Genomic DNA, 19142 nt, shown 5'->3' with positions numbered 1-19142 from the left:
GGACAGTTGGGGAAAACTCCTGAGACAATGAATTCTGCTGAGAGGGAAGATTGTTGGGAGTTTGGGCAGCGAGGCTTTTGTTGAAGAGTTCTATGTAGGGAGGATATTTATATTTTTAGATATCTCTATATTTAAATGAGTCCCAAACAGAATAGCCACTACCTCTTTAGTAATAAGATTCACTGAATTAGCAGATGAACATGGCCTTCATTTATGTGGGCTATCATTGATATTGATATGTTATCGCTTTTCAGAATGACAATTTTATTTCTTAAATTGCCATAAAGAAATTTCTGATACATAGAACTCCTTGCCATTTCTAATTTTATTACAAAATTTGAGGTGTATTTCCACCCATAAAAAATAAAAATATAAAATTATCTCTCAAGATGCTTTTAAAATGACATATTAAAAGGGAATAATTATTTGGTAAATACAATCATTTTTCAAAATTATTTAAGATGTGACAATTGCACTCCGTTTGTGTATGTGTGTCTATATGTATGACATGTATTATATCTAACTAGAGTCAGAGCTGTGGGGAAGGGATTCCACATATTTTGCATTGGATGGTATTTTCATTTCGGTGTATAGCTCTTACTCTGTGAATGAACGAATGTTTCCTTTTAAAGCTAAAAAATGTACCTCTCTCATCCAAAACCGTTTGTTTTATGATGCATATTAAGCTATGCTGGTTGAAAGTATTACTGTATATTTGAGTTCATTGTAGATGCTGGATATTAGCCCTTTGTCAAATAAATAGATTGCAAAAATTTTCTCCCCTTCTGTAGGTTGCCTGTTCACTCTGATGGTAGTTTCTTTGGCTGTGCAGAAGCTCTTTAGTTTAATTAGATCCCATTTGTCAATTTTGGCTTTTGTTGCCATTGCTTTTGGTGTTTTAGACGTGAAGTCCTTGCCCATTCCTATGTCCTGAATGGTATTGCCCAGGTTTTCTTCTAGGGTTTTTATGTTTTTAGGTCTAACATTTAAGTCTTTAATCCATCTTGAATTAATTTTTGTATAAGGTGTAAGGAAGGAATCCAGTTTCAGCTTTCTACATATGGTTAGTCAGTTTTCCCAGCACCATTTATTAAACACGGAATCCTTTCCCCATTTCCAGTTCTTGTCAGGTTTGTCAAAGATGAGAGATTTGTAGATATGTGGCATTATTTCTGAGGGTTCTGTTCTGTTCCATTTGTTTATATCTCTGTTTTGGTACCAGTACCATGCTGTTTTGGTTACTGTAGCCTTGTAATATAGTTTGAAGTCAGATAGTGTGATGCCTCCAGCTTTGTTCTTTTGGCTTAGGATTGACTTGGCAATGTGGGCTCTTTTTTGGTTCCATATGAATTTTAAAGTAGTTTTTTTCCAATTCCGTGAAGAAAGTCATTGGTAGCTTGATGGGGATGGCATTGAATCTATAAATTACCTTGGGCAGTATGGCCATTTTCACGATATTGATTCTTCCTACACATGAGCATGGAATGTTCTTCCATTTGTTTGTATCTTCTTTTATTTCATTGAGCAGTGGTTTGTAGTTCTCCTTGAAGAGGTCCTTCACATCCCTTGCAAGTTGGATTCCTAGGTATTTTATTCTCTTTGAAGCAATTGTGAATGGGAGTTTACTGATGATTTGGCTCTCTGCTTGTCTGTTATCGGTGTAAACAAACAACCCCATCAAAAAGTGGGCAAGGGATATGAACAGACACTTTCAAAAGAAGATATTTATGCAGCCAAAAGACACATGAAAAAATGCTCATCATCACTGGCCATCAGAGAAATGCAAATCAAAACCACAATGAGATACCATCTCACACCAGTTAGAATGGCCATCATTAAAAAGTCAGGAAACAACAGGTGCTGGAGAGGATGTGGAGAAATAGGAACACTTTTACACTGTTGGTGGGACTGTAAACTACTTCAACCATTGTGGAAGTCAGTGTGGCAATTCCCCAGGGATCTAGAACTAGAAATACCATTTGACCCAGCCACCCCATTACTGGGTATATACCCAATGGATTATAAACCATGCTGCCATAAAGACACATGCACGTGTATGTTTATCGCAGCACTATTCACAATAGCAAAGACTTGGAACCAACTCAAATGTCCAACAATGATAGCCTGGATTAAGAAAATGTGGCACATATACACCATGGAATACTATGCAGCGATAAAAAAGGATGAGTTCATGTCCTTTGTAGGGACATGGATGAAGCTGGAAACTATCATTCTCAGCACACTATCACAAGGACAAAAAACCAAACACCACATGTTCTCACTCATAGGTGGGAATTCAACAATGAGAACACTTGGACACAGGGTGGGGAACATAACACACCAGGGCCTGTTGTAGGGTGGGGGGAGGGGGGAGGGATAGCATTGGGAGATACACCTAATGTTAATTGAGGAGTTAATGGTAGCAGCACACCAACATGGCACATGTATACATATGTAACAAACCTGCACATTGTGCACATGTACCCTAAAACTTAAAGTTAAAAAATAAGTATTACTGGATATTAATACATGCTTTTAAAATTATTCGAGATTGTTTAATGTCAAAGGTCCAATGATGCATACATGTCCTATTGTAGGAAGGCATGTGAGTCATAGAAGGCAGTCATCATAAAATCTTCTTTGCTGAAATGTTTTTTGTCCAGTGGATTCTTTTTAAGTGAGGCACAGGATAGCACAGTCACAACTGCCTATCTCCCTAGAGGATTGCATATCCACTAGAGAACCACTTCATTCCCTTACCATAGCATACATCTGGCCACAATTTGAACTTGTACTTTCTTAAACATGCAGTATTGTTTCCCAGTCTTCAAATAATGAAGGGTGAGAGAATGTACTGTATGTCTGAGACACCCATTGGGGTACTGTAATGTCATCATGCATTTGTCCAGCTCTTTTACCCAAATGCATCCTCATAACCCATCTATACAACATATTCACAATCTTCCAAATTGGGTATAATGAGTCCTCTTTCCTCAGCAGTGTCATCAATCCAACAATTACTGTTTTGAAATGCCTGCCAGATCATCTTTGGTCATGTACAAAGAGCATATTCTAGGGGCATTATTATGTGGCTAATCTTTGAAAACTGTTGGCTGGGAACAAATTAATGAGGTACTGCACCCTCTTCTTTCCCCTGACGACTCTAGGCTGCCTTCTCCAAGTTAGCTCATCCATCGCCCATATCCCAGAACTGTAGCCACCCAGCAGAGTCATCACACAGTCTGCATTGCTGTGGGTATTTATGTCGTGCCAGGGCATTTGCATGGGTCATTTTCTCACTTGGGGACTAACGTTTAGCTGTTCCTATAAATATTGTTGCTATATGAGGACAGATTTATTGAGTGACGGGCGAAAGATAATCCCCAGCAAATGCATCAATTGCATGGCTTTCAAGTCAAATTTATAATGATGGAAAAGTAATTTTAGAGAACATTTCGGTTTTATCACTGTGGAATGAGACAGCCAGGGCAAATAGTCAGCAAGTTACTATTGAACATTTACTCCATACCAGACCAAGTAGAGAGATGAAGGTAAAAATCAGACCAGACTTTGTTTTCCAAAATCACTCTATCCAGTTTCATGGACAAGACTAACTCGCATGGAGCAACATGTTGGGTGGGGGCAGGGGGGGTGGATTAGAACCAAATCTAGAGAAGAATTGTTCCAAGTCCGAAGAGATGACCCAGAAAGGAGAAAGGGAGTGCAGATGTGCAAAGGATCACTTTTACTTGAAGTAATTGAATCAGGAGAAGTGTTGTTGTAGACCTGGGATTAGAGCTGAACTAGATCTTGAAAGATGAGGAAGAATTTACAGAAGGTGGAGACGTATGTGTTAAGAGAGTATGGGGAATTTGAAGGAGAATTCCAGGTGAAGATGGTAGTATGAGCAAAGGCTTAATGATCCAGAAGCTTGGCAATGCATAACCTGTCATGGACGTATTGAACCAGCAGTGGCATTGTGCTAGGTGCCCTGGATACAAATTATTGTGTGCAGGCTGCTGTGTTCAGTGCATGGTGGCCACACCCTAGCAGAGGAGCTCAGAGTTAAATGAGGAGTAATAGCAGAGGTTGCAAAATAATGAATATTTAAAGAGTACTGTTTTCCTATGGTTGCCATAACAAATTACCACAAACTGGGGGATTTGCAAAAGAAAATTATTCTTTCATATTTCTGGAGGCCAGAAGTCCAGAAGCATAATTCCAACAGGGACACGTGATCTCTGAAAACCCCAGGGAAGAATCTTCCCTTTTCTTCTCCTAGCTTCTAGAGGCTCTTGGTAGTCTTTGGGACTGTGTGGTTTGTATATGCGTTGCTCTAGTATCTGCCTTTTTCTTTAAATGACGTGTCTTAGATGTCCCCTCTGTTTTTGATAAAGATATCAGTCATTAGATTTATCTGGCCCTAATTTCAGAATGATTTTGCCTTTAGATCCTTAAGTACTTAATCAGCAAAGACCTTATTCCCACATAAGATCACATCTGGGTTCCAGGTGCACAGGAATTTTGTGGGAGCACTCTTCAACCTACTACATCAAGTCTATCTGTGCACAAGTTTAAAACTGACCCAAAGAAGTGAGTTTAATCTTATAGCTGTTATATACACTTCCATAGAATAGAAGAATGACTTTGTTCTTCTGAAACTTAGTAAAACTAAGTACATCCTTCTTTAATTTGCTAATCCATGTTCTATCGGGCATCTTTTCTCCAAATAAACTCATTTTGCTTTTAATAAAAATCGATAGAGGCAGGTAAGCTCCTTCCTTGATTATTTTCACGAGCCAGCTGCAGGAACTTCCTTAGCAGTTAGGGTTTCTACAGTACTGCCTTATTGTACACTCTAATTTCATGTATGTTCCTAAAGATGGTGAACTTATAAAACCATTGGAGACTCACAACCAAAGTTTTATCTATCGACAGGCCTTTCTTCATGCTTAAACTTTAAACTTAAAAAAAAATGCCAGCCCTCTCCTGAATTTACACTGGTATAAGGACCATGTAATAGCAACTAATACTATGATCCAACTTCTTGTCACACATACTTCAAAGGTAAGGCATATCCTTAGTTTGCTTTATTTCTGAGTTAAGTATAAGTTGCTCACTCTGAATTGATGGCAGCTAGAAAGACATTGACAATATAATATATTATCCGAACGAAGGTTTTTTTTATATTGACAAGTGGCTCAATTAATAATTACACTAGAACAACAGATGTAAGCAAGGTACCATATTTTCCTGAGCAAACGCATAAGATACATCAGCCAATATATCTATCAAGACTTATCTCTTAGGCCCCCAGCACAAGCCCTGTGTTTCAGCCAAACTGATGACATTTCTGTTATTTTCTACACAGTTTAAAGATATTATATGTATTTTTTTCAAACAATCTTGTGACTTGTCACAATACCTACCTAGCTAATGTTTCTTGAAAATGACATCGCATTTAATTATTTAAAGCCAGCATTTATTGAGTACCTACTATGTGCCTGGGCTGTGTACATGCATCTGGATAAGATACAGCCTTGGAAGCTCAGAGGGATTAAGTGGCTATGAAAATGCACAGAATAATAAGGGACACAGCCAGGAATGGCACATGGATTCCTTACTTCAAATCCTGTGATAATTGTACTTGGCACCTCTCTTAAAAGATTTTTTAAGTTTCCCCAAATAGGGATGATTCTGAATTTGGTGCCTTAAAGACTCCTACATCTTTCTTGATCCCTTATTCCCATTGCTTTTATTTACTTTTTTAAAAAAATTATTATTTTATTTTATTTTATTTTATTTTATTTTATTTTTGAGACAGAGTCTCGCTCTGTTGCCCAGGCTAGAGTGCCGTGGCGTGATCTCGGCTAACTGCAGCCTCTGCCTACCTGGTTCAAGCGATTCTCCTGCCTCAGCCTCCTGAGTAGCTGGGACTACAGGTGAACACCACCACACCCGGCTAAATTTTTGTATTTTTAGTAAAGATGGGGTTTCACCATGTTGGCCAGGATTGTCTCGATTTCCTGACCTTGTGATCCACCTGCCTTGGCCTCCCAAAGTGCTGGGATTACAGGCGTGAGCTACTGTGCTCAGCCTAAATATTTTATTTTTTAATTGAGATGGAGTCTCATTATGTTGCACAGGTTGGTTGTAAACTCCTGGGCTTAAGCAATCCTTCTGCCTCGGCCTTCAGAGTAGCTGAGATTACAGGCGCATGCCACCACACTTGGCTGCTTATTCCTATTCTCTTCTAGTACAAAATCTGTTACTTTCCTGACCTCTCCTTGCTAACCTGCATTCTTTCTTTAGGACTTTCTTCCACAGCTTTGTACAAACTTTGCTGCTATTTGAGCTTTCGGGTAACAAAATGTTCGCTTATATGGGAATCCTTGTTAGATAATATCTTATCTAGTGGAAGGAGGTTAAGGAATCTGTGTCTGCGGTAGGACAAGTTGCAAAACAACTGCATGCTTCTGGAAATTAGTCAAAAGTCAGTATTCTGACTCACCCATTTTGAATGGCTAGGCAGCCCATTCTGAAATGAATGTACGATGGCTCTGCTATTACTTAGCGTTGCAAGAAGAGATGTTGACAAATGGTTCCTGAGATTCTGGGCCTCCATCAAGTTACTCCATACAGCATCCCATCATCAACCAAGTCCCCAGCTTTTATTTTAAAGCCATGCTCAAATGATTTTACTGGGAACTGACTTAAACAAAACGCCAGTGGCTTAAAATCTGATCATTGTTAAATTTCTGGCTCTCCTGGTGGTTTACCTTGTTTCCAGATCCACTTACATTTTCTGTCATGTTACTTAGTAACCCATGTCTACCCACAAGCATGGCAGATGCTTCTTCTATCCTGGGAGCACGCTTAGCAGCATCACCCAACAAGAGAAAGGCTGGACTGCGCAGGAGCCACGAAAGGGAGACTGCCCCCCTTACCAGCAGAGCCAACAGACACTGGCATGCAATGGCCTCTGGAATTTGCAAATGCCTCAGGCCTAGGAAAATACATCTGGGGGTAGGAGCAGGGATATTTTGAAGATACATTTACATTTGAGGGAATATTTTCTTACATTTGAGGGAAGAAATGTGTCTTTTGGGATTCTGCTAAAGTCTTGGTCAGCATTCAAGTTTTCTTTAGATAAGGATTTAAATATTTCTAACTTGAGTACTTTTTATATGTCAGGGACATTGGGAGTCTATGGAGATTGCCTCAGTGAATTCTTATACCGCTCTAATGTAGGTTTCATAAAAATTTTACAGATGTGAACTCTAAGGCTTAGGATATAAAATGCTGCCCAGGGTGATACCATTAGTAAGTAGCAGGGATTCAAACTCAGATTTGCCTAAATCCAAAGTTCATGCTCCAAATCCGTTCATAAAGGAGAATGTTATTAAATACACTTGAATTAAAAGAGACTGAAATGAAACAATATAATCCTGATCTAGTTTGACTTAAAAATCCCCCTTCCCCATCATCTTCTTATCTAAATCCATGGAGTACAGTTACACGTTGCTGCCAGCACTGTGTCTACTGTTGAATAAACAAAGGTACTTGTAACTGGAAAAAAAATAATTTGGAGTCTACTATCCTGATTAGTATCCAGTCCACCAACCACTCTGATAAGTAGTGCCCAATTATTTCTAAAATACATTATTTTCTTTGGCTTCTTTGTTCTTGTTTAAATAAGGAAATCACACAAGTCATTGAACCACAGAACAATACTCTCAACAAATCTTCATATGTCCATTTATCTGAGGTCCTGCTGATTAGGGAAAGCAATGAATTATAATTGTCTCAAAGAATTGCAATTGTTGCTTTTTAAAGTAAGGCAGCTGGCATACCTGCCAAGGAGGTAGTGGAACAAAAATCTTCTAAATCCTCTATTTACTACAGGAAGGTAAAAAGTTTGAATAACCAAAATTTATAGATAAGAAGAAATCAAGATGAAACAAGCTAAGAATTAAAGATATATATGTATAGACACATATATTTACACCACACATATATTTATTTAAACTTATTTAAATATATATACTAAAGTATATACGGTAATTCCTTAGCGTCTTTTACAAGTTCTTGGAAATTGAGACTTTAAACAAAACAATGTACGAGTCCTCAAATAACATTGTTTTCTTCAATATCTTTTCATTATAACATTAATGAGAAAAAAATTGATTTTGTTACCCACCATTTTGCTTAAAGTCACAGTTTCCAGGAACCCGTGGATGATGTTAAGTGAGAACTTACTGTATTTAAATCTACAGATATAAAAACATATAATTTAAGTATATAAATAAATATATATTTTATGTACTGTTATATATGTGTATATATACACATACTGATGTATATGTTTAAAGTTTCAACTTTGTCTTAAATAATTAGATCGCCTTCTACAAATATTGGTCTTTATTCACATCTTTACATTTACATTTAAATAAGTCCATGTGTATGGTTTCAATTTCCAAAAATAAATAGGTTTATGAGATATTCTTATTGATTTTGCAAACTTTAATACCTCAAATTTTTTTATAATTATGCAGTTACTTTTGAAGTCTTTTAACAATGTTGTAAAAAGAAAGATTTTGCATTTCCTACATGATAATTTGACTTTCCATTACACAAAATTGACAAAGCCATTCATTGAGTTGTCATTTAATTGTTTCAGAAATTATTCAATAAATGACAAATGTATTTCAAGAAGAGAACTCAAACACATTACGTGGAATGAGGGGGGAGTGTATGAAGGAATCACTAGCAACAGATTAGAGTCCCCACCAAAGAAAAAGAAACAAGACTCAAGGGCTTTTTGAGCTGCCATCTCTCCCCAGAGAGGGCTCAGAAAAAAGATGGCCTGGACTCTGCTGGGCAGGGTGGTTGGTCATCACCCATGAATCAAGGACATGAACTAACCTATATACACCTATGCCAGCAGTGCAGCTTTGGCATTTCTGGGTATGAGGGATGCAGGAGCAGCAAGCTTGATGCAAGGGGACTTAGGAACGGGCCTCTAAGCAAAGCTTCTCTGGTAAGCACAGGATCTTCCCTTAAATTATGTGCCTATTAAGGGGTTTAGGATGCCCCGCCCAAGCTGTGGCTTGGTTCTTCTTCTATACACACACATACATTCTTAAATTCTCACATATTTATAGCCCTTACATATAAACACAGTGTCTGAAACACAACATAAGCCTTTGCAAAAATACGCACTAGATAGGGAAGGCCTGGAGGATGCCCAGGCATGAAAGTGTCCACTCCTCAGAGGAACACGGCTTTGGGTCACAGTCATTTGCACCTGCACTGCATTTTCCTTTCTCTCATCTACATGCAGAATGCTTCATATTCAAGGGAGGTGCCACACCCAGTCAGCTGAGCTGTTTACACGTAGTGGGCTAGCTTGCTCATGCTTACCTGCTGTGTCTTCTGTTTATCAGTTCTTTCTACTCTGTTTTACAGTCCATTCGTGGAACTCTAGCTCTCAATTATCGTTTCATAAATACAGGCAGGTAGGACAAAAATGTGGCTGAATCATTGCAAAATCAAAATATTTTCTGGGAGAAAAAAATCATAGCACTTCTTCTACTGACAAGTCAGAAACTTCATGCTCTCGTATATGTGCCCATCTGTGCATATTCCTCCATTTTGTACCTGTCCATGCATTCTTCTTACCTCTGACAGGAAATTTCCACATTCTACTCTTGAATCCTCCTTAATTTAGTACCTGCAGAATGTGCCTAACAGATGCTTAATACCCTAAATTACAGTCAGATAAGGCAGGATGTTAGGGGTCCATGATTCTTTGGGGATATTTTTGCAAGTACATCTTCCTTCCTACAAAAGGAAAAAAAGAAAAAAAGCACCCACAGCGTTCAAGTTGAAATAACTCCAGCCCAATTTTTATGACTCCTTCTCTGTACTTCCAATACTTCTCTGTACTTCCAATACTCCCTTCCTACAAAAGGAAAAAAAAATCACCCACAGTATTCAAGGTTAAATAACTCCAGCCCAATTTTTATGAGTCCTTCTCTGTACTTCCAATACTTGGGGGGGCGGGGGGGGGTGGGGGAACACTTTTTCTTTTTCCTATGAGCTCCTGAATTAACTTCCGAAAAATTCTTGAGTCACTAAATTAGAGAATTATTTTCAAGACAAGTCTAGGGTGTTAGACAAACTTAGGGGCATCATTCAGCTTCTCTCTCTGATTCCAAGAGCAGCCACAGCAGCAGAACTGCCCTTTGGTTACAAGGCAGTAGGAAATGTGCCTCTCATATGGACAATTGCAATTGGTCAGAGACGTGAAACACAAGAGCAACTCCTGCTCACACTTATTTTGTTTGCACTCTCTACTTTTATTAGCCTCACATAATCAGTGACTAAAATCAGTTACCTTTATCTGCAATTAACATTAAGGCCCACAAAACTGGAAACCGTACTTAAGAATAGTAGAAACTTGTGATTACTGTATTATGCTTTCCTTCTTAATGTTGATTGTTACCATTGCAATAATAACTTCAATGAAGCCTGCTTTTTTTTTTTCAACTTAAAAAAAAATACTTGAGAGATTCTTGGCTTTGTTGATGTTCCTGCCAGGCCTGGAATATTTCCATTTGGCTAGAGCCAGGTAGACACCTGGGGCCTCGAAATTTGACCTAGAGTCCTTTTCTTTGGGCATCAGTAACTCCCCCAGGCTCCTCCTCCAGCTCCTCTGTATGCTGCCAGGACTCTGTGCGAATGGTCCCTAATGAGCCTGCTTGGGTAAACTGTCTTCACCTGCAACCACAAGATCTTACTGTTTCCACTGAGTATTTAGTTTATCAAGTGAGAGAAAGACTGACTTACTGTTTGCTTTTCCTTTTGTATACAAAGGTCAAAAGAAAGCAGACCCTGAGAGCCAGTGTCCTCTGGGCCTCTCCCCCAGGCGCATCACATACACCTACCTTTCATGGCAATGACATCCCTTATTATTGACAATGCTATGTAAAGATCCTTGTATGGTTCAGTCCATTTAAACTTTACGCACTGTTGCTCAAAGTGAGGTCCCCAACCAGGAGCACCAGCAGCACCTGAGATTTCATTATAAAAGCAAATTCTCAGCCCCACCCTAGGTCTACTGAATACTTTCTGCAGGCGGAGTCCAGCAGGCCTTGCCTTGACATGTTCTGTGGGACATTTTGAAGCATGCTCGTTTTTGAGAAATCTCTCCTTTACAGATCATATGAGGTGACTACCCTCATGACATCCACTTTACAGAGGAAAAACAGTGCTCTAGGGTTTTAGTCATTTATCATGGTCACAGAATCCATGTCACACTTCAAGGCTGAGATAATCTATATAAGAAAACAACAACAAAGAAACACACACACACTCTCACACACACACACACACAAAAGAATTCATCCATGTTAGCTAAACATTAAATAAATAAGGATTAGTTTAAAAATCTCTTCAACTCAGTCATTACACCTAGCTAGCATCATTGATTATATTTACATTTTAAAAATCCGAATACTTTGCTGGATGTTAAACTTGAGATATTAACTCTTGTCGATGAAAAGAGTCAAACTCTGTAAAACATTTTAACAGGTTGATTCTGAGCCAAATATGAGTGATTGTGGCCAATGACACAGCCCTCCAGAGGTCCTGAGAACACGTGCCCAAGGTGGTCAGATGCAGCTTGGTTTTATATATTCTAGGAAGGCATGAGACATCAATCAAATACATTCAAGAAATACATTGGTTTGGTTCATAAAGGCGGGACAACCCAAAGTGGAGGGGGGCTTCCAGGCTATAGGTAAATTTAAACACTTTCTGGTTGACAATTGGTTGAGTTTATCTGAAGTCCTGGGATTAATGGAAAGGAATGTTCAGGTTAAGCTAAAGGATTGTGGAGATGAAGTTGTGCAGAGGAAGTTCTCAGATAGCAGACTTCAGAGAGTGCAGGTTGTAAAATGTTTCTTATCAGACTTAAAAGGGTGCCTGGCTCTTAGTTGATTATATCCTGGATCTGGGAAGTAAGGAAAACAAAGGGGAAAGGAGATTCTTTATAGAATGTGGATTTTCCCCACAAGAGACTGCAGAGTAATTTCCAGGTATGGCAAGGAAATATATTTTGGGGTAAAACATTTTTATTTTCTTCCTTGTTATGCCAGAGTCAGATTGGAAAGTAAGTCATGATATACAGGGTCAAATAAAACCCATCTGAGGAGAATTGATGGTTTGTAGGGCATGACTCCGCAGACCCCTTAGGTAGGAATTTGGGCAAGATAAAAAATCAGAGCTTAGGTTTTGGAGACATTCACTTTAGATTAAGAGGAATCAGAGTGAGGACTAACAGGTTTATACATATTGAAAACACAATTACAAGTTGAGATTGCTGGGAATCATTAGGCACCTTAACAATAAGATTAATTTAATAGCAGTGGATTTAGGAGAATTAATTTTAAGCAGATCATCCTCCTTATTTTGATATCAGCTCTTGGATCCTATCCCACTACACATGCAACCAGTTTGTAGGGGACTGCAAACATCTGGTCTCCCCTAGAACGTGTCCATATGAATATTAATCCTGAAGACTACACATTGACTCCCTGTCCTTGTGATGTGTTTAAATGCCACATGTGTAAATGTGTGAGTGCATTTACTCCTTAAAGAGGTTAGGCCCCATGTTGGGAAATTCTCTGAAACATTTCAGCAAATTCTAGTGTTAAGAAGAGAAAACAGATGGGCATCAGTGAGGAGCTTTCATGGGCTAAATGTGGAGCCAGAGGGCTGCAGGGAGCCTGCTGAAGCTGGGGTGAAGACCAGCTGTTGCTTTCACAATGCTGATTGGCCAGTTTTTCCCTGTTTCCTTTTCTGCAGAGCTCTATCCAGTTATAAGATCATCTAAAATCAGCAAAAGAGCTTAGGACAGAACCACTGGGATTATTCAAGGGGAATGATGAACTTTGAGATCCTTTAGTTGACTATTCTAAGCTGGCTTCATAGTGAAGTCCAGGCTTTATCTCCATGTATTTCACATTGCAACCCACAGGGTAAGCCAAGAACCAGTGTCTGAGCAAGGAAATGTGGAGGAATGGATGCAATGGGCCTGGAAGATTCTAGATACATCCCTGCCCTGGGCAGGGAGAAAGACCTGCTATAGAGGTGTTAAGGGACATTTTCAAGGTCATGCAAGCAACCACTGGTGCAACTGTAATCAGATCGTAATCAAAAGCCTCTGCATTTCCCTCCATACTTTATTTCTGTTCGTCTGTGACATTGTAATAACTTGCTTTTGCATTGGTGGTCTCCATTAAATCAGCAGCAAGATTCTGGGCATGCTAAGTTCTTAATTGAGCTTTTAATAATTGCCAAAACTGAAATTAATATCTATATTAAAAGCTTATTAGTATATGTGCGTGAGAGAACACAGGAGAGAACCATTTAAAAAATCCTGACAAATATATTTGCGACCATGTTCCTACATGTAGTCTTTATTATTTAACAAAAAATTAAAACAGAGAAGTGTTAACAAACTTTGTTACAATGGCTAATAAATAATAATGTATTAGCTTAAAAAGATACGAGTGTGCTCTTAGTCTACAATATCTAACCAGTCTCTCTCTTCAAATTAATTTTCTATCACTAACCAGCTATATCTTATATCTAATTTATTAATTTTTTGTGTCCTTAATACATCTGCCTTTAAGATTTTGCTTATAGCATTTCTCCTGCTGTGAATTCACCTCACTTTCACCATTTTCTCTTCCCATTTTTTTGTATATTTATTGAATTTTTGTTAGACATACAGTACTTGGTAGTTGCTGACAAGCCAACATAACTTAAACATGGTCTCTTCTGGTTCAAGTAGTCTAAGCCTCTCACATTCATATATTGCCAGGAACACCCTCTCTGACAAGCTTCATGCATGTGAACTGCTGCCGTGCTACCATATACACATATACTGTGTCGCATGCCATTGATTTGTCTCCTTAATGGTTCTGCACACCCAGAAATGGAAAAACCATAGCTTAAGCCCCTTTGTAAGCCTAGCACCTTGCACAGTGCTTGGCATATAATGAGAGCTTAAAAGATATATGTTGATGGTGATGAGATTCTCACTCTCAAATTGTTTTCTGAAATTGGTAGGGTTAAAATACTATATCAAACAGTGATCAATACTCAGGATGTTCTAGGCCCAACGTGGCAGAATAAATGTGTATAAATCATGAAGATCAGAGAGCATCTCCCAGAGAATTTGGAAGTCACTCAAGGATGAAATCGGGGAACTGATGACCAAAATGTATAATCCATTGCTTGAATTGACCTCTGTGTGAGAAAACTGCCAGGTAACAAATGCAAGTCCTTCATGTTAAGACAGATTCCAGAAAGTTACAGGAAATCACAGACCATCAGAGTGCACAGGCCAAAAGCGTCTATAATAAAGGACTATATGGCTGTCTGTTTGGGGAGAGGCAACATAATTTTAATAAGAGAAAACTGCAAGTTTAATATTAATAAAATATAGAATATTCGCAGGAGATGATAGGGTAGAGAAGGGGACTGACATGAGCTATGTGATGAATAGCTGAGGATGTAGGGACATTGAATTAGGGCAGAAGAGCCTCACTGACAGTGTGAGAATTGTGCTCATGAAGGAAAGGGCTCAACATTGTGGTTATTCATGGATACAAGATGGACAGTACATGTTTCTTCTGGCATATCTTTCAAAAGGACTGCTAACAGGACCTGGTCTGAGTGGACTTAGTTAAGAGGTTCCTTTGTTCCAAACAAGTTTACCCACTTTACCAAGCATTGGCTCACATTGCTGCCCAGAGTTGGAATTTTAATATTTGTAATGATTCGGCATGTCTACACACCAATCAGGAAGAGGTTTTGGAGCTGCTAAGATTCTGAACATTGTTGCATTGTGAAGCGAGGGACTCTGGCTTGTGCATAAATCATGGTGCATCACTAAGTGGCTGTTTGGTGACCTCATTCATGAGCATTCCATTCAGTGCCAGATCAGAAACTCTCCAAATTGGATTTTTAGGGCATGAAAAATTGCTACCGTACATTGCAAAGGTATCCTTTTAGGATTATTTTTCTGAAGCGAACCTTGTGAAATGTAATAAATCTCTTCAGTACTGGTGAATGGATTGTCCCATCCTCAGGATGTGCTATGTATTGTTTGGTAAATCAATTTTAAAGAGCACTACAAACTATATATTATCTAAAATTTGAGGGTCCGCAGAAGACCAGGTGAACATAAGCATTCAAGAGCTTCTCTGCTTCATTGGCCAGGTGCGGTGGCTCAAGCCTGTAAACCTGAGGTCATGGTGGGAGGATCACTTGGGCCTATGAGTTGGAGACCAGCCTGGGCAACATAGTGAGAACCCATCTCTAAGAAGAAAGTTTTAAAAATGTCAAAAGAATTAGTCAGATGTGGTGGTGCATGCCTGTAGTCCCAGCTACTTTGAAGGCTGAAGTGGGAGGATTACTTGAGCCCAGGACATCAAAACTACAGTCAGCTATGATAGTGCCACCGCACTCCAGCCTGAGTGACAGAGTAAGACCCTTTCTCCAAATATATATATATATATTTGTGTATATATATATTTGTGTATATATATACATATATATGTGTATATATGTATTTGTGTATATATATGTATATATATACACACACACACAAACACACACATATACACACACACACATGCATATATATATATATTTACACACACACACATATAAATATATATATTCTCTATTTTCTTGATAAACCACCTTTAAGCCAGTACTTGATGTTTTAGGCATTGACTTTTTCTGAAAAGTTAAACAAAACAATTTAGACAGTTTTGCAAAATCTTTTGTTTGACTATTGTTCTTGTCTTAGTTATAAGGCTTAGTTTTGGTGGACCCAGAGTCTTAATTCTAATTTAAAATTAAAAATAAAAAGTAAAAAGAAAAGCTCTCAAGATAATCTCTTTAATCCAGCAGCGTAATCTGATGAAAGCGCCAATAAATATTAGTTAGCCACAAGGCAAATTTCACAGATTTCTGTGAAGTGTTTGTAAAACACCCTGAAAGCCTAGAGGGTTTTAGAGAGTCCAAGCACTATTTACAACATACACAAATACAAATAGGTATTATTGGTATCTTCACACTTTTATATTTAGCAACATGTGAATTAAACAATAGGGCTTCATATTATTCTTAAAGAGTTGGCTTGACAAAGTTAACATTTGAGGTGAGAAAAGTAAATCAATTCTGTGAAAATCAAAAAATAAAAATAAAAAATAAATCAGTGTACTAAAAGAGAAACAGAAACTACAGTTTTGCAACCAACTATATTTAGGAATAAATCTTAGTTGTGAAATATTTTGCCACCAGTTTCTCGTTGTGTGAGCATGGATTGGGCTCTGTGAGCCTCAAGCCCCCTTGTTCCTGGAGATGTTAACATTGAATCACCAGTATATAGAATGACAATTTAATATACATAAAGAATTACATTTGCTTACATATCTTGTGTAACAGGTGTTTAGTAACTGTTAGTTATCCCAGTATTAATTAAGGGGACACCTATTTTTCCAGGGTTGAGCCTAGTTACTGTACATGACCGGTCATGGTATTCCTGCCTAACGCCACTCTATTTTACTCTTTAAATTGGAAGTTGTAATGGTCCCTCCTCAAATCACTTCTCCCTGTATTTACTTAGTAAAAGGCTGCTCCTGAAGCTGCCTCTCTCCCAATTGCCCTGCAGCCACTGCAAGCATCTCTGGGGAGCTGTTGCTGGAATTTCCTGCCTCACTGTAGACGGAGGACCCTGCCTTTCCTTCTCTGCCCATCCAGCAACTTCTACCTGCCCTACCATGTCAAGGCTGTTTGGGATGCAAGGTAGGGGATGGGGAAAGTCTCCTGCCCCCACCCTTCAATTCAGGGAGCCCTAGTAATTTGGCAGTTCTCTTAATAATCACCCCAAAATAAGTTCGTGCCATGTGTCTAGTGATACCGGGCACACGGGCTAAATGGACATATAAAGAGATCCCTGCCTTTGAGGAGCTTGGAATCATTTAGAAACACAGGGAAAGTGACAAGGGTGAGGAAGTGAAAGAGGCCTTGCGCCCCCTGCTCATGAGCCCAGAGGAATTGTCATCCCTTGAAATACATCCCAACCCAGGGGCTAAGCTGAAAGTAGATTATTTGGTTCTAAAGAAGATGAAACTCATGATTAAAAACAAAAAAATTAGGCACAATAACTCAAAGCTACAACTCAATCTAAAGACAACCAGTCCCGACGACAAGTACCAGAGAAAACAAAAAATCCCACATCGATGTGTCCCTCTAAAGTCAACATAAAAACCTTAAAATTGTTCCTCAAAATGGAAGGTGTGCTTATTTCTTATCTCAAACTAAAAGTGAAACAAAATGAAAACCTGTAATAATTTATGGGGACCTCAAAATTGAGAAAAAATAAAATAGTCCCCAAAAGACAATTTATTTTCTTTTTCAACTTTTATTTTAGGTTCAAGGGGTTACATGGGCAGGTTTGTCACATGGGTAAATTGCATGTCCCTGGGGCTCAGTGTACAAATGATTTCATCACTCATGTTTTGAACACAGTAACAAATAGGTAGATTTTGGACTCTCGCCCTCCTCCCAACCTCACCCTTCAAGTAGGCTGTGGTGTCTATTTTCCCCTCTTTGTTTCCATGTATACTCACTGTTTAGACTATTTTTAAAAATGAAGAAAACTTACGCCCTTTATAAATATTATAACCTAATATTACAAGTGACCCAGAATAAAGATGACATTAATACTATTCTCAGGATTCAGTCTGCCATAACTAATCTTAATCCTCCATTTATGACTGTTTTCAATTACAAACCCAAGTGATGGGTAGGCAATTAACAAATAACAATGAGTATATAAAACGGAAGTCATTTCATTTTTATCAGGGAGATGGGGCCAACATGGGAATGTGAATGTGAAGACAACACTAATGTAAAGTATAAATTGGCATTGATTTAAGAGGGCAGAATCTGAAAAGGAAAGAATATGCTATTAATTTCCGTATCTTCACATTTTACACACATTTGGATTTAAAAAATGGTGACTTATTTTCTCAACGAAAAATAATATAAACTTACAACTTATTTTATTCAGTGCCTGAGGTTCTGAAGCTACCTCCAGGTGACTTTTGCTATCTGCTTCACCTCCACCTTTTCCTCCATTAATAATTTGCTGACAGCCTTTCACCCACACAGTGAGGTCAAGAGTGTGGGGCTGGGACTGGGGAGGAAAGTTCTGTTTTGTAACTTGGAGCAAACTGTCCTTCACTCTGAAGCTGAAGATTGTTTCCAATGACAGAATAATTCTAAATTTTCTATTTGTTTTGTAGTTTTAGTTTTCAATTATTTGTGAATCTACAATAGAAGCTGCTTAGTGGCTTTAAAGTCAGACCAGATTTTAAAGATTCCCAAGTCACAATTCATACGTTGGGCAATGTTGATCAAATGATGTAATTGAGCTAGCTGTGTTGTTACAAAATATGTCAAGTGCCTGGCATATAATAAACTAATAAATAAGTCAATAAACAGTAAATTAGTATAATCACATTAATAATCATACTTTTTTGGTACATTTATCTGTTTTTTAATTAATTTTTATAGATGAAGAAAGTGAGGCTCAGTCAGTGAATTACCCAGTTTACTCCAAAAAGGGGAACATACTAAACTATTTGCGACAGACATCCTAATTTTCCTAGGAACTAGAACCATGCATGGGCCTTACAAATTGTCTAATTATTTCTAATGGGCACTCACCAGTTATTAAACTACCAACAATCTGGATATTGGAAAATGATGGAAATATACTCTGGTTACCATTAGCACATCTCAGTTTTATTCATTGGAAGGAAAAAGATGTCCTACCCAGATGCTGTCTTCTTGTTTGTACTGTTTCCAGTTGCGTCCTGTGTCACTGAACATCAGGCTGTAACTCGTCACCCAGTCAGAGCTTCCGTATCTTCCCTGCGTGGCCACTGCTGTAATCTCTACTCTGTTTCCCAGGTCCATCTGGAGCCACTGTTGAGCATTGGAATCTGCTGGGGACCAACCGCCAGTTCCTGGAACAGGATCAGAGAGAG

General features: G+C 38.5%; 1 protein-coding gene across 1 annotated transcript in view; it reads right to left on the bottom strand.

Annotated features, from left to right (window-relative positions):
• Positions 1 to 19142, bottom strand: part of CNTNAP5 (contactin associated protein family member 5) — an 870373-nt gene that overhangs the window by 640179 nt on the left and 211052 nt on the right. Inside the window, exon 3 of the mRNA XM_031008908.2 lies at positions 18928 to 19121. Within this exon, the coding sequence (XP_030864768.2) occupies positions 18928 to 19121 (194 nt within the window). The remainder of the gene's footprint in view (positions 1 to 18927; positions 19122 to 19142) is intronic.

Source organism: Gorilla gorilla, chromosome 11, assembly GCF_029281585.2.
Source record: "Gorilla gorilla gorilla isolate KB3781 chromosome 11, NHGRI_mGorGor1-v2.1_pri, whole genome shotgun sequence".
Lineage (NCBI taxonomy): Eukaryota > Metazoa > Chordata > Mammalia > Primates > Hominidae > Gorilla > Gorilla gorilla.
Note: the sequence above shows the minus strand (reverse complement) of the source record. Positions and strands in the feature narration are given on the sequence as shown.